The sequence below is a fragment of the Xiphophorus hellerii genome, chromosome 5 (genome assembly GCF_003331165.1).
Source record: "Xiphophorus hellerii strain 12219 chromosome 5, Xiphophorus_hellerii-4.1, whole genome shotgun sequence".
NCBI lineage: Eukaryota > Metazoa > Chordata > Actinopteri > Cyprinodontiformes > Poeciliidae > Xiphophorus > Xiphophorus hellerii.
Genome location: NC_045676.1, coordinates 8,161,023 through 8,177,203, shown reverse-complemented (window position 1 = coordinate 8,177,203; position 16,181 = coordinate 8,161,023). Strand labels below are relative to the sequence as shown.

Below are 16,181 nucleotides of genomic sequence, written 5' to 3'. Positions count from 1 at the left end.
ATTAGCCTGGCCGTTGCCTTCCTATGCTGTCCCACTTTATTCAATCTCAGTTCACAGCTCAATCTGGGGTAAATTGGTGACAGTTTATTTTGACACAGGAAAAAATGTGTACTTTTCAGATTAAAGGTTTATTTATTTATTTTTTTCTCAGTTTCAGACTTAACACACTTTATGGCCCCAATTTAGCTCCATATTTCTCCCATTGACCTGGATTTCTCTGGTATAATTTCAACCTGGCCAATCAGCAAGCAAACGTTAACGATGACGTTGATTTTCTGCACTGTTTTAGATTTGCAGTCTGCTTGTGGTTTTAGCAACGGTGGAAGTGAACTCAAACCGTTCAGTTCAAATTGGCCATAGTTCCTAATATAAAACAGAAGTTGATTTAATCAGAGCACACATTTTTCTACCACAATTATTTAGAATAAACATAATTTTTAAAACAACACTGTCCTACTTTCATTAAATCAACCAAATTTAATAAAAGATAAAGCTCACTTCAGTTTGTTTGACAACTGAAGACTCCAATCATCGTACAGTTTTATTAAGGAGAAATGTTGCACGTCTTGCAGCAGAACTTGCAGAAACAGCAAGTTCCCTGATGATCCAGTGTCTTCAGAGAACATCAGGAGAACAAATCTGACCTAAACATTCACATTTCCTGTCTGGGAAACAGCAGAAATCTCTCCAAAGTGCACATGGTGTTGTGTGGGCTCCTTTTCCTCCCAGAAGGCCTCAGTGATCGAGGATCCTCAGGTTTCCTGAGACGATCTTGTTCTCCAGCATCGCTCCAGCCGGAATGTCGATCCTGTCGCCGTGGTTGGCGATGATGATGACGGTTCCCTGGTGAGAATAACACATTTCATGATTTCACTTTAAACATGAAGCTTTAAAGTGAAATAAAATTTATTGTTGATTGGACAATTAAATCAAAAGTTATTTATTTACACCAGGGGTGTCCAAAGTGTGGCCCGAGGGCCATTTGTGGCCCCCAGATAGAATTTAAGTTGGGCACTTATCCAGCTTTTTACTGAAAATGAGTAACAATATTCAGTACTTATACTTTAATAATCATTTTACAGTTTTTTCTTCTATATTTATTAGATATTTTGATTATTTATACAGAAAAAGGGAAAAATGACAACAACAGCAGGACAAACGTTGTACAGCACCGACAGAAATCAAATCAGGAGAAATTGACATTACAGCAATTACTTAATGAAATTTTCCTATTTTTATTTTAATGGTAGACAGATATCCAGAAAAAAGTTAATGTAAACTGCATGTGTTTCTTTTAATTAAACAAGCCGATACACAGGTTCCACTTAGAACTTTATTACAAAAAAGTGATTAATTGCATTAATTTCTACGTAATTAATTAATTAAAATCAACACCTTGTAAGTAGAAATGAAAACATTAATTCTTCTGAGTTGTGAAAAACCGGGCATATTTTAGTTTTACCTTCAGAGAGACGTTCTTTCCGAAGGTCACGTCTCCGGACACAGTGAGGTGATCCAACTCCAACATATCTGGGATATTTTCAAACCTGGTCAGAAAGTCCTGAACCTGCAGAAACAAACAAACAAACAGCATCCAGCTGCAGAAACTCGAAGCATGTTTCGCCCATCATCAGTCTGGTTTCTGTTTGATATTTGTTTACAGGTGAAATGGTAGAAACAGGTTGTGATGGTTGCAGACCTTGGTGAAGGAGCTGCCCAGTTTAACATGCGGCGTTGTGGGAAACTCCCTCTTCTTGCTCATGGTGAGCGAGCCGGCGTCCAGGCTGTACAGGTTGGACATCACCAGCAGGAGGTCGGACGAGGTCTTCACCGGCAGGAAGCGGCTACGGGGGACGTTCACTCCCATGGCGTTCTTAAAGCTCTTAATGGCGGCGCCCACTGCTGTCTCCAGCTGGATGACATTCAGACCACCGTCTAATGTCTGCAGACAAGATAAAAGTTAATTTCTCCAGGTAGCGTTTAGAGTCATGCTTTTGTTTTGGTTGTATTTACCCGGAATGCTCTATGCTATAGCCCGCTTCCTGTTTTTGAAGCGGTCTCCAGTCCACTTGGCGTTTACATGTGGATTCATACTGCACAAGAGTTCACTTCAACCAAACCGAAACCAAAACCAGAGTTCAAATGAACCTCCCAAATGAACCGGACTATCTAGGCCACAGGTGTCAGACTCCAGTCCTCAAGGGCCGCTGACCTACAGTTTTTAGATGCGCCACAAGTACAAAACACTGGAATGAAATGGCTTAATTACCTCCTCCTTGTGTAGATCAGTTCTCCAGAGCCTTAATGACCTAATTATTCTGTTCAGCTGTGGTGCAGCAGAGGCACATCTAAAAGTTGCAGGACAGCGGCCCTCGAGGACTGGAGTTTGACACCCCTGATCTAGGCAAACAAACTGCAGTGTGAGGACTGAACAGGGCTGGTATGAATGCACCCTTAGAAAGTTACAGTGCATTCAAACAAGAGAAGTCTGGTCCGCCTAAAAACCTCGGTCTCAGTTCGAATGCGTAAATAGTCCAAGTGGACTCGAGACTGCTCCAAAAGCAGGAAACGGATTATAGTGCAGGGCATTCTGGGTAAATATAAAGAAAACAAATGTGCAAATCTAGCTGTAGAGCAGGGGTGTCAAACTCCAGTCCTCAAGGGCCGGTGTCCTCCAACTTTTAGATGTGCCTCTGCTGCACCACACCTGAATACAATAATTAGGTCATTAGCAAGGCTCTGGAGAACTTATCTACACAAGGAGGAGGTCATTAAGCCATTTCACTCCAGTGTTTTGTACCTGTGGCACATCTAAAAGCTGTAGGACAGCGGCCCTCGAGGACTGGAGTTTGACACCTGTGCTGTAGAGGGAGAAATTGTTTGTGGTCTATTACCAAAGACAAAAGAGAAATCCTACAACTGTTACAATCTGATGTCACTCCATTTTTGTTTACATCTAGCGAAGGAGAAAGTTGCACTCGGTGTCTTCAGAGGTTTTTGTGTCGTTTTCTTCTGTTCTTGGGGCAGCACAGCCAAAGGTGAGGAGATGAACAGGTTTTCAAAGGGTTTGGTTTGTATGACACAGTGTGAAAGCGAACTGCACCAGCAACATTTTTAAAATGTTGCAATTTTGGTCTTAATCAAACTGAGTCTACCCTAAAACTGAGATTTTCTGTTCATCAGAGGCCCTCACGACTTACCTTTGGGTTTACGATGATCTCCAGGTCCATGCTGTTTTTCTCCTGCAGCCTCTTGATGGCCGGCAGGGAGATCCACAGGTTGTTGGTGTTGAAGATTTTGAACTTGGTGACGGACTTGAACTCGTCCACGTGGGCTTTTGGGACTTGAGCGATTTCCAGCAGCCTCAGATGATCCTCATACTGGATCAGAGTTCCACCCTGCAGAGACACAGACGAAGGTGGGACTGAGCAGATTCCTCAGATCGGCACAGAAACCGGAAAGCAGGATAAACCGCGTTCACCTTGACGTCAGCTCTGGTTTTGTCCGTGACCTCCATGACAAACTCGCAGCGTTTGTCGGCCGGCTGGCTCATCAGGTGGTGGAGGATGAAGAGATCCACAGTGGCTCCCAGGTTGTCGATGTTGGACACAAAGATGTACTCCCTTCCCTCAGCCAGGAGTTTGTCCAGCAGTCCGGAGTTGCAGAAGCTAGCGTAGATGTCTCCGTGTCCCGGCGGGTACCAGGCCTCTGTGTTCTCTCCGTTCATGCCCATGCTCTTAGCGATCGGCAGCAGAGACTCCTTGTTGATTCTTGGATACCTGATTGAATGAAAAGTAGCTTATTGAGACTTTTTTACAGTTAATTTTTCACACAACTGAAATATTCTGTCCGTTATGTGATACAAGAATGAAAAAAAAATCTGTTTGAGCAGCAATTTTAACACTTAACAGTTTTTTGATTCGGTAAGTTTGAAATGTAGCAAATCTTTCTGAGTGCCAACATCCTGCACTGCAAAAAACAAAATCTTGGTCTAGTTTCTAGTCCAAATATCTTAGTACACTTAAAATAAAACAAAACTAACTTGAAGGTAACTTTTTTTGTAAGATGCAGGTAGGTAAGTAATTCTCCAATACTAACTTAAAAAAGTACTAGTTCCACTGGAAGATCATTTAACTTACAAGATATTTCTCCTATAAGTGAAATAATCTGCCAGTGGAAATACAGTAGTACATTTTCATCAATATTAAGAATTATTTACGTAAAACAAGCTCCTATATCTTGCTGAAAAGTTACTTTTAAGTTGGTTTCGCCTTATTTCAAGTGTAGATATTTGGACTAGAAGTACTTGGTAAGATTTGTGTTTTTGCAGTGTAAGGGATAAGACATTTCCCGCTAAAAGCCTACAACTTGTACCATCCACATTGGAGATCATCTTGAGGAACCTGGAGCTGAAATAATAAACATTACTTGATAAAATTTTAGGAATTAATTTACTCCAAGACTGACATTTACAGTAAAAAACCAAGCAATCCGAGAAATCGCAGCCTTTGCTCAATAGTTTGCTGATCCACATTTGGCAGCTTTTGAAGCCTCAAATCTTTTTGAATACAATGCCACCATCTTTACGAAAACAATTTGGAATAAGCCATAAAATAAAATGTGCATATGCTTTCCTTGATACACTGCATGGACGGGATTTGTTTAAAAACTTTCCTGATGTCTCATTTAGCGTCTTAAGCAACTAGTTACGGGACACCAAATGGATGTCAGTGCGCTGTGCACCTGCTCTGGTTGAATGTGTGGATTTTGACCCGGTGGTGTGTGTATTTCTGCAGGATCTTCTTGGTGTCCTCATCAGTGTTGAAAGAGTTCATGAGAACCAGCGGCACGTCGGCATTAAAGGTTTTGTTAAGATGCTGCAAACAAACAAACAAAAAGAGATTTGGAAACATGAGCAGCTGATCTAAAATGCTTCTTCCCACTGCAGAGCTGCTGCTGCACCTCGATCTGCTGCACAGTCAGGTCCAGGAAGGTGTTCTCGTTGCGGACGCTGATCAGACTTTTGGGGCCCTTGCAGCCCATGCTGGTTCCCAGGCCTCCGTTCAGTTTGACCACGACCAGCTTGTTGAGGCAGGAAGTGATGCTTTCAGGGAGTCCCTTTGCTTTGATCCTGTCGTAGGGCTGGACCTGAGCAAACAGAAGAGAGAGGATAACATTTACACACAGACAGCTTCAGTTATTACAGCTAGAAACCTGGGAGTAGTGATGGACTCAAACCTGAACCTTCAGAGTCACATAAAGACAGTTACAAAGTCGGCCTTCTATCACCTGATGAACATTTCCAGGATCAGAGGACTAATGTCTCAGTGAGATCTAGAGAAACTCATCCATGATTTTATAGTTGCATTGATTACTGCAACAGTGTTTTCTCAGGTCAGCCTAAAAAAACCCCAAATCCTCCAGCTGTGGCTGATCAGAACGCTGCTGCTGGAGCTCTGACTAAAACCAGGAAGTTAGCGCATGTCATCCAGTTCTAAAATCCTTACACTGGCTCGCTGTAGCTCAGAGAATAAACTTTAAAATTCTGCTGTTAGTTTATGAATCACTGATCAACTTGACACCACAACACATTAAAGATCTGCTGTTGTCATAGCAACCTTCCAGACCTCTCAGGTCTTCTGGTTCCGCTCTGCATCCCCAGAATCAGGACCAAACATGAAGAAGCAGCATTCATCTTCTATGCACCACAAATCTGGAACAAACGTCCAGAAAACTGAAAAACAGCTGAAACACTGAGTTCTTTTAAATCTAGACTAAAAACCCTCCTGTTTGGAGTTGCTTTTGAAACATAATCAATGGAACATTGATCAATATATTCAATGTGTTTCGATAATTTTAACAATGGCACTTGACAAAATGAAATTTTTATTGCTTTTCACAACTGTTGACTTTATTACGCATTTTTAATGTTAGATTATCAGACGTACTACTGTGTATAACCTTAAGTCAAACAGTGCAGTAAGGACAGATCTTTTTCAAGAGATTCTAGCGACTTCCTCTCTGTATGTTTATCATTTATTTGTACCCTGTAAATAACAATCTTGTTGGAAATGTTCATACAATAAGTACTGAACTTATTGTAGCGATACTTTAAAATGAACTATGTTTGAAACGCTTTTTATTTCAACATTTTCATAAAGTGAAAAATGGGATTATTACTGGAGCTCACTGTATCTATATGAAGATGCTGCACTTTTTTTAAACCAAAAAATGTCTGTACCTAAATAGAACTTTTTACACTTTTATGAGTCGTCGTGATCAATCAAAGTAGTATTCACCTTCCCAAACACGCCATCTCAGGGTCGGAGATCCCTAAATAGCGTAACAGGTTGAGCCAGATGCTTTTATTTTCTGCGGTCATGGCCGATTATTTAAAAATCAGCCCTTAAAATAAACATCTAAAGGTTTGCTTTCTATTGGCTCCTGACAGTCGTTACTGAGCAGAGGCTTACGGTTTCACTTTGAACACACCGCAGTCTCAGTACCAGCTGTAACTTAATCAGGCAGCAGCAGAGAGGCCTTCATTTGACATGCAGACAGTTTATGTAGAGGAATCACACAAGTCAGTGCCAATCTTAAACTGATCTGCAGGTTTAGCAACTGACTGAGAAACGCAACCAATCCTATAGACCTTTGTTTCCCAAACTTTCCAGCTTCTGAGCAACAAGATAGAAATGTAAGCGGGTCACGACCCCGACTCTTCGTTGAGCATGGAGGCATTTTTACAAACTCAGTTTAAAAAGTGGTGTGATGACACTCAGTTTCACCGGCCAAAATATTGGTCAACTTGTTGCTTTTATTGATTGATTGATTTATTTTCATCTTTTACATGTTTCTCAGCCTGGTCATGCCTGTCCGGACTTTCTTCCATGGACCTTACCAAGCTCCGCCCACAACCGACCCACGTGACCGCAAGTCTCACAAGCAAAGCCTCAGTTGTTTCTATGTAAACATGACTCGATTAGTGCATCATTTCTACCGGATTTTCACAATATATCAGCTACTAAATGGACAGAGGAACTAACAAGTTCATGTCATCATCTGGGAGGAGGTTACTGGTTTCTCAGTCACAAGCTGGTTGCAAACCTGAGGCCAGCAGGTGTCAGTCAGTTATGGTAGATCTGAACTTTGACCTCAATATGAGAAGCTACACGTTTTGTTTATTTTTTAAAAATTATTATTCTTTAATGAAGCTATAAACGTTTAGGATCGTAGTGAATATTTTTGATAAACCTGTCGGAAGAGGAAGTTCTGTTCTCATCGTCCTGGCGGCGTTCAGTTTGTCACCTACTGCCGAGATCGACTCAAAGCCTTCCCGCGATCGACCGGTCGATAGCGATCGACGTATTGAGCACCCCGGACAAATTGCGACCGCTGATTGGTCAGTTGCTGACAAATATCTCGGAGTGATTGGAGGAGGACATCATGTCAAATGTTTCCTGGAAGCCATAATACGCACAGACAAAGTTCAAATCCTCTTGTGGGATGGTTTTTTTTTTTTTTTTTAAACTCAGTGTATAGTAATTTATTTTTATTTTGTGTCTTTTGATGAAAATGCAGCAACAACTACATATAAGTAATGTTAAATCAGATGAAAAAAAATCTAATATTTTTCCTAATATGAGGGTGCTATGACTTTTTCAGGGGGAGCTATAGCACCTCCTAATGCCCCCCTGGCGCCGCCACTGGTTTGTAGGCTATACAAAACATGTTCATTAAATTTTTTTTGCTCAAAACCATTCTTAGATAATTGTCTGGTCAGTTCTGAATTTTTTCAGGGCGTCTTGTCGCTTTAAATCCAAATAAGCTGCTGCTGGCCACGCCCCCTAACTCAACGTTTACACTCACATGTGAAAATGGCTGCAAACAGATGCGCAATGATACAACCATATATCTTTAAAAAGCGTAAGTGGAGCCTCCTGCACAATCAACAAGGACATAGCAAGTGGTTTCTGGATGGTAAGTCAACAACAAAACACTTGTCTTTTCCAGCAGCCATTGTACAGTGTATACAGCTAGGAAACCGTTAAGGCCCATTAATTGTCACTTAACAATCGGAAGGTTTTTGAAATGGCTCATTTTCCGGACACCAAGAAACTTCAACTTATGAAAAGACATAAAAAGTGAACAGGGGATGGTTGCGTTCAGCTGAAATCGACTTTGCAGAGAGTGGAGACGTTGTTCAGGGGGCCTTCGGTAATTTTGATGTGAAGACTGATGATGTGATGGATGCAGTTTTTGTTTTTCTCTGTCAATAGCCACAGAAAAAGAGGACTTCAAGGACCCAGACTTGCATGTTCAGAACCTTAGTTGGATCTCAGCTTTGCTAGCTGTTGCTATAGACTGCTATCCCTCTGTGTTCGACCAGCTGTCTGTAATCTGAAGACCTCGTGTCCTGGTGAAGTTATTGGGGGCAGCTTTAAAGCTAGAGAAAAGCTCTTAAACACCTTCCTCCATTACAGCAGACATGTTGATGAAACATGACAAACACACTGACCTATTAAAAAATAACTTTCTGCAGGTGCAGAAGAAGAAACCAGGCTGTGTGTTGGCCCTATTTTTGATTTCTATTTCATGTCCAAATGAATGCTGTGCAACAGGTCAGTGATTAATGTCAGTGTTGCACCAAACCAGCAACAGCTGCATACCAAAATATAGTTTCATATCAATTAAACTCATTTTCTCGTGTGACCCGGTGATCATCAGCAGTAGTAAGGAGTCGGGAGGGTGAATGTCTTGGGGGTCTAATGTCTTCCAAAGCGAACTTTGTGAATGCTGTGGCGGTCAGTCTAATCTTAGCCGTAACCTTCGCTGTCCTGGGTATTCTGGGAGTGTGTGTGTGTGAAAAGTCACCATGCTGATTAATAACTGGTCAGAGCCTGGATGTTCTCAACGTCTAGGTCTGGTTACACTTGCTTGTTTCAGGGGGATGACGCGTATTCCCATTCTACTGCCAATAAATCATTTAAAGGAACAGTTCCACGTTTTAGTCAGTGAACTGGAGTCAAACCAGCAGATTAATTCAGATCAATCTACACTCCAAAACCACAAAATCCTACTAAGTATTTGTTTAGTTTCTGGTGGAAATATCTTAGTACACTGGAACTAAGACAAAACTAACTTACAAATAACTTTTTAGCAAGATATAAGATCACATTTGTATTCAACCCCTTTTAAGATTTGTAGATTTTTGTTTGCAAGTAATTTAGAATAAAATCTATTACTTTTCATCCGCTTCAGAACTTGTGTTTAATTGTCACCACAAATACACGAACTCCAATTTTCTGGCCGATCACAAATTTTTAAATAGCCTGATCTGCTGATTCCGATATTGTCCGATACTGATGTTTTTATTTTTGTCTCAAAAGTTGCTAAATTTAATTGCGACAAAGTAAATAAGTTGGCATTAGCGGGGTGACTACTGCCAACCACGTATGTGGCTGATTTTCAGAACTTTGCAGAGGCAGACAAGATTGATGGAAAAAATTGTTTTTTTTAATTTAAGTATCAGCCAATTGATGATCTTTCAAAAATAAGAAAATTGGTGTCGATTTATCAGTGAACCACTAACTGCCACATAAAATTCAAACAAAATTCATCGAAGTAAGTAAAAAGACAAGTTGTAAAAAATCTGGAAGACATTTGGAAGATTCTGTAAAGTTAAACTCTTAATGTTCAGATATCTCCATTTATTGAATGATTACAAAATAAAAGTTAAAGTTACACTAGAGTTTTCTTAAGCTAGCCAGGAATGTAGCCGCATGCAGACCAACCCTGTGGGGTCAGTGAGTCCCGAGGGAGTCTGAGTTTCAGGAAGTAAACCAAGTGGTGACTAATCATGTGACTGCTGCTCAGGGCTACGCTCTACATGTGAACGTGTCCTTGAGCGAGAACCAGACTCTGAATGACTTTCACTGTCAACACAGACATCAAATAAGGCGACTGCAAATTCACTAGGAGCCACATTTAAGAACCCAGAAATATCAGTTACTATTAAAAGCAGCTAAATACAGCTAACGTATTCATTTATTCTGCAACATAGGCAACGTTTACTTTTTCTTCCCAAATGGGATGATGCAGACGGACCAGATTATAGCTCAAAAACAAGCTTTCATTAGGCTCAATCGGTCTGCAGAAAACCTGGTTTTATGGGTAATAGGTGGACATTTCAAGATGCAAATATGCAGTTAAACTGAGATTTAATTGAAGGGATTTATTTAAAAATAACATTTAGCAAAAGCTTTCAAAGAGTAGAAAGCTGCTGATGCTGATATCTGTACGACTGTGTGTGTGTGTGTGTGTACTGTGATTGGAAAACTACTGATAGTTTTAGATTTTTTATCTTATTTTATTGTACCTTCATTTTTGTGACTTGTCAAAGGGCCGCAGATCGGAATTAGCTTTTGCTTTAATCTGGTTAATCACATCAGATTTATGTTTGAGTTGTGCCATTACAAATAAAATTCATTATCTATGCTGCAGTCAAATTTCTGTTGGAAATTATTTTGTAAATTAAATAAAGTTACTTGAAAATTATGGGAACCATTATTTGGATTCAAATGCTAAAGTGAGACTTTTAAATTAAATTTATGTTACATTTAGTTTAGATATGCTGTGTGAGAATGTGTTATAAAAAAAAGACACTGTGCAATCCTGCAGCCTGACGTCTGAGTCGAGGTTTGTTGTGAGCACCAGAGCTGGACTGCAGAACCAGAGGGATTGCAACATGGAGCCGAATAAACAGCGTGACTTCAGGTGTCAGGGGTCTTACCGATTCCTCTGGCGGCCGCTTGATTTTGGCCCAGTCCACTGAGGGACCTTTGACCTGCAGGAATCTGTGGAAGAGGTTCTTGAAGCCATTGAAGTCTTTTCTGGAGACCTGAAAGAAAACCAACCAAAGATTAGTTGTGTCTGATGGAAAACAGGTTTTTCCTCATATTTTGTTTAACCTGAGTGAACGGTTAAAATACCAACACTGGAAGATGAGCTGCTTTTTGTGGTATTTGGTGTTTAAATTAAAGTAATAAATTATCTTTGTTGCAAAGAAAAACTTCTCAAATGAGAAGTTTGGAGCCTGAATGTGGGAATTAAATTAAAAATAACCATGTACTAGCTACATTTTGGATAGCCGGTGAGAATTGCTGATTGATTTGTTCGTTTCTCAATCTAACGGCCATTATTGACACAAGCCAATAAAATCTTTCTCTGCATTTTTAAACACTGTAGCAACATGGTAACCAAACAAAGCTGCACAGTACTGCAATTTGTGAAAGATGTGATAATGTTCAAACTAGAGATGCACCGATACAATATTAATATCTGTATCGGTACTGAAATTGAAAGAAAATCTAGATCGGGTATCGGTGACAACGTGCTAGATTGTTAAGGGCAACTTTATGTTTTATTTGTTATTTTACATTGTATTTAGAATTCCTAATTGCATTTTCTGAACCACTTGAAAAATTTGTTGCAGTTTATTTGGTAGTCAATCTATTATTTTTTATCAGTTTTAGTTTCTTTAATTTATTTTAATTGGCTGTTATTTTCCAAATTGCACTGACTGAACAAACTAAAGTTGTAGTTTTACATGTTGGACCATGTAAAATGTGTCGAGTGATTGGTGTATTTACCTGCTATAACGGTGCAGTTATAAAATAAATTTGTCTGTGTTAAAAAAAAAGGAAAAAAAACGTTTTAAATCAATTCAGCACCATCTTTCTGTATCGGTATTGGCTGATACCAAAACTCACATCTGTATCGATATCAGAAGTGACAAAAGTGGACTGTTCAGACAATTAGTGCAAAATGTTGATTAAAGTGTTTATAGTTATCTATCAATAACTTCTAGATGGATGGCAGATCTTTATTGGATCTTGACCTGTGTGGGCTTTTAGAAAATGTCGGACATTCTGACTTCAGCAGAGCTTTCTGTAATTTTTTACAGATTTAGATTTGGATTTGATCTTTCTGGGTAAAAAGGGAGCTTAAAGTTCAAGTCCTCTTGTAAAATGTCCGTCATATTTCTAATTTTAGCAATTAATGAGGCAGGAGATGCTATAAAAAGTCTGAGAACCACTTTTAAAAAAAACATTACTCCATTTCCAAGAACTTAACAGAACAAAAACTTAATACATAAAAATTGTGGAAGAAATATTTTGATGGAAAAATTGACAAAGATGGTAAGGCTACAAGAAGCACAACTGTGCAAAAAATTGAAAAAACTGACCTTTTTATAAGACTTTAAATGAAAAATGAGAACTAGAATAATAATTGATGAACATACTAATCTGCTAAATTGTCAGAATATTAAGATTTCCATTGTTTAGTTTATTTGTTTAACTTGTTTGTTAAAAAAGTCAATAATAAATATTTAAGTGACATAAAAATAGCTTCGAGTTGATAATTTGTCATAGACAGTGTTCAAATATTTGCATTAAAAGGACTGTTGCCTCTTCCATCCTCAAGATTTAAAAACAATACTGGTATCCCTTTGTGTTGTCTACGGTTTCCTTTAAAGATATAACTATTAACATAGAGAACACAATTAAAAAAGAACACCTTTTTGTTTCTTTTTTTACCAAAGAACTGACCCATATTCAGTGTACCAGTGATGAGGCTGGCCTGGAAAACAGCTAAGACACAACTAATGTGTTAGAACATTTCAGAAATATAAAAAAAATATTTGTAATCTGTGAAAAACTTGTCTTTAAAACAGGCAGAAGATGCCACTGCACTGTTTTGTTTTTCTTAAACAGGCCATTTCAACATCATGTGTGTTTGGGTCAGAATTTAAAGGTTGTCTGTCTCGATTCCTGCAGAGTCGTGTTTTCAGACAGAAGCTCTGATGGACTTTCGGTTTGCTGGAACATTTGTTCTGCAAACAGTTGCTCAATACATGTAAATACAGATAAACCAGTCCGTGACTCTTGTTCCACTCTGTGGCCCACGCAGTGGAACAAGAGTCACGGACTATGAAAAATTAGTCATTTTTGAAACATGTAACAATAAAAGACAAGAGTGCACAGAATAAACATGATTAAAGTGCATAAACCTGCAAACAAACAACAAGAGCTTGATATTTCTGCATGGATTCACCTGCAATCAGAGTTTTAAGGACGTTTCTGCAGAGGTCTACCCACCTCAGCTTCAGCTTTGTTGGCCGTGGCCAGCAGCACCTCCAGCTCCTGATGCATGGAGGCTTCATGCTGCTGACGGAGCTTCTCCTCAAACTCCGTCATCGGTCCTCTGATGAGAGCTGGAAACACACACAAAGATCTTCCTTTTTACTCCCTTGGAAACAAATGAGCTACTCATGTTTTGCTATTGTTATTTATTCTAATTAAAAACAATATTGTAAAAAAAATAGTCATTATCAAACTTTTTTTTTACACGTCTGGTAAGAAAAACTTTCTGAAAGGTCCTGATGACTTGTCTACCAGGCAGTAAACTTACCGTCTACCGTAAGCGACATTTTTACCAGAGTCTGTTTAAAGAACAAAGATTACGGTAACAAGCTGTGGAGACTGTCAGCAGCTCGCAGGTTTTCCAGGCAGGTCAAGCAGCTCTCTAAGAGTCCTTGCATGCATTAAAAAGTCAAAAATGGTCCCTAGTTAAAACCGCAGCGCCAGTCTCTGTCCCACAACAATACACAGCCTCCTCATCCTCAGCTCAGAGGAAGCTCACACATTCTGGACTGTGATTCTAATCTGAACGCAGGGCCAGCCCACAGACACACACACCAATCACACACAACCAGAGAGAGAGTCAAAGTGTGTGTTGGGGTGGGAGTGTCTCTGTCAGACACCCTCCAGACCGCACTCCAAATCCAGAACACTTTAAAGTTTTGGGCTGAAACTTCTGCCGCTTACAGCTGATGTTACATTTGCAACTAAATCATCTGGATAAAATTTAAGCAGCATTACACTGTAAACATTGTTATTATATTATTATTATTATTATTATTATTATTATCTTGGGTTTTTTTCTTCTTTGATTAGCATGCCCTGTGGTAATCTCATATACACTCAAACATTTGGGCAAATTAAAAACAAAAATAAGTATCAGAAATAAACAGGCTTCCACTTTAATAAATGAGCAAGAATTCAAAGTGGATTAGTCTGCATCTTTTTGAGTAAAGGTTCTGTTTTGAAAATTTTTAGGTTTTAAGCTATAAAGAAAAGCAGGTTTTAGAGAGTTAAATAAAATACTCCCAGCAGCCAAACATAATTTTTTTAAGTTCTTTTAATGTTTGCAACCCCATTCAGGTTTTTTAAACAAAAAAAAACATCTATTTTCCATTAAAGGAGTAAAAATTTATGTTTAAGTCACTGACAGAGGCTTTCACTAAGGTAGACCTTGAACAGGTGCAATGTAATATTCAGCATTTTGGCATCAAAAACAAGTAGGTCAGAGAGGTTTAAACAGCGACCTTGTTTACGAGGTCAAAAGGTCAAGCTACTATAACTTCAAAATAAAGCAACTACTTGGGTAAAGCCTGCTTGAAATTCTCAGATTCATCACATTATGTGTTTTTAACATTTCTATAGCTTCAGTTGGGCATTTAAACATCATATAAAACATAATTAAATAGGTTGATTTGCTAGAAAATACACCTATCTGGTCTTAAAATGGCCCTAGTGATGTTTCAAACTTTAATAATGTGTGTGTCCAAGTTCTGTGACACATAAAACCACAAACACAAACGCACATTGGTTTGACACAGGTTCAGGGCAGAAGCACACGACTCAGTGCATTTAAATCAAACATGTATGTCAGCCCACAGCCGTGAAAAAGGACACCAAACTTGCACTAAGAGCTGCATTTCTCTCTAACGAAGCTCTTACCCACCTGCTCAAAAAGTCAAAGCCTAAAAAACAGAAACCCTCAGCGGTTCGGACACACAGTTTCACACTGGGTACCATGGACCACCCGGGGACTTAGAGCTGGGACAGGAAAAAGGCGAGTAACAAGGTGGAAACTGGCAGCAGCGTCATCACGCCGCCCGAGAAGCTTAGCCTGTTGCTTCTGCAGCGCGAGCCCATTCCTCCCGCTAACGGAAGTGACGTAATGGGAGGAGCTGGAAATCACGGCCGCTATTGGTGGAAGGCGTTCGTCAATGTTTGCCCCGCCCACTGAGGAACTCGATCACCTGTCAAGTCAAAACAAGTTTCTTTTGCTTTTATGTTTTCGTCCGGTCAACAGCTAATAAAATCAAAATATATTTAAGTTATATAGTTATATATATTATTATTTGATTTCATTATTTTCCTGATCGATATTGACAGGTAACTTGATGTTACTATAAAATTAGTACAGTATATGTTAGTAACTTACATTTACTCAGAGGTGCGTAGAATACCCAAAAATAGTACTCAGGTAAGAGTAGCACTACGTCATCATATTTTACTACAGTAGAGGTAAAGAGTAGCCATCCAAGAATTACTCAAGTAAGAGTAAAAGAGTATTTGGTAAAAAGTCTATTCAAGTACTAAGTAACTGATCAAATTATCGATCATTTAATAATTAAAAATAACTTTAACAGATGGATCAAAATTGAATTTTTGGTATTTTAAGGAAGAAAATCATATAAGCAACAAAAAGTAAAATCAGGAAAGATTTTTTTCTTTTTCAAAATCAGTTTCTTTTAATAAACTTTAACAAAAACTGCAGGTATGTGTCAGTGTCTGGTGAATTCTGGCTTAAAACATGTTTGTTCTTCAAGTAAGACTAACAATACTTCATAATAAAATTGCTCAATGAAAAGTAAAAAGTTGCATTGTGGTAAAAAATACTTTCCCCCCCCCCAATTTACTCAAGTAAATGTAATTGCGTAAATGTAACTAGTTACTACTCAACTCTGCATTTAGAAATAAAAATGTTATTTGGTGTACTTTTTACTTTTACTTGAGTAATATTATTATTCAGTGTCACCACCTTTACTTGAGTAAAGTTTCTAGATACTCCACCCACTAAACAGGTTTTAACCAAAAACAAACACAGTACCTCATGTTTGTACACAAATGCTGTTGGTTTTTAGTAATCAAGGTAAACAATATTATATCCATCTATCTATGCGCCTATATGTACTGCCTATTAGTTTTATATTGAAAAATTAATTTAATAGATTTTTTACTGCGTACACATACACCAACACATAATTG

At 38.8% G+C, this 16,181-nt stretch overlaps 1 protein-coding gene across 2 annotated transcripts; it reads right to left on the bottom strand.

Annotated features, from left to right (window-relative positions):
- Window positions 1–12: 12 nt before the first annotated feature.
- LOC116719752 (UTP--glucose-1-phosphate uridylyltransferase-like) lies at window positions 13–15,040 on the bottom strand. Of its 2 annotated transcripts, none has more exons than XM_032562402.1 (10): window positions 14,869–15,040; window positions 13,161–13,276; window positions 10,793–10,900; window positions 4,963–5,148; window positions 4,744–4,877; window positions 3,482–3,779; window positions 3,201–3,398; window positions 1,700–1,942; window positions 1,463–1,567; window positions 13–843 (listed from the first exon to the last, which is right to left on the bottom strand). In XM_032562402.1, the coding sequence occupies exons 2-10, from the start codon at window positions 13,257–13,259 to the stop codon at window positions 736–738; spliced, it is 1,479 nt and encodes a 492-aa protein (XP_032418293.1). In that variant the 5' UTR covers window positions 13,260–13,276; window positions 14,869–15,040; the 3' UTR covers window positions 13–735. The 2 variants fall into 2 exon arrangements, with proteins under 2 accessions (XP_032418293.1, XP_032418292.1); XM_032562401.1 differs by lacking the exon at window positions 14,869–15,040 and adding an exon at window positions 13,474–13,707.
- Between the last annotated feature and the right edge of the window lie 1,141 nt (window positions 15,041–16,181).

Coding starts and splice junctions, on each gene's coding strand:
- LOC116719752 (XM_032562401.1), bottom strand. Junction 3,780..4,743: donor CACACATTCAACCAGAGCAG/GTGCACAGCGCA, acceptor TCATTCAATCAG/GTATCCAAGAATCAACAAGG. Junction 3,399..3,481: donor AAACCAGAGCTGACGTCAAG/GTGAACGCGGTT, acceptor GTGTCTCTGCAG/GGTGGAACTCTGATCCAGTA.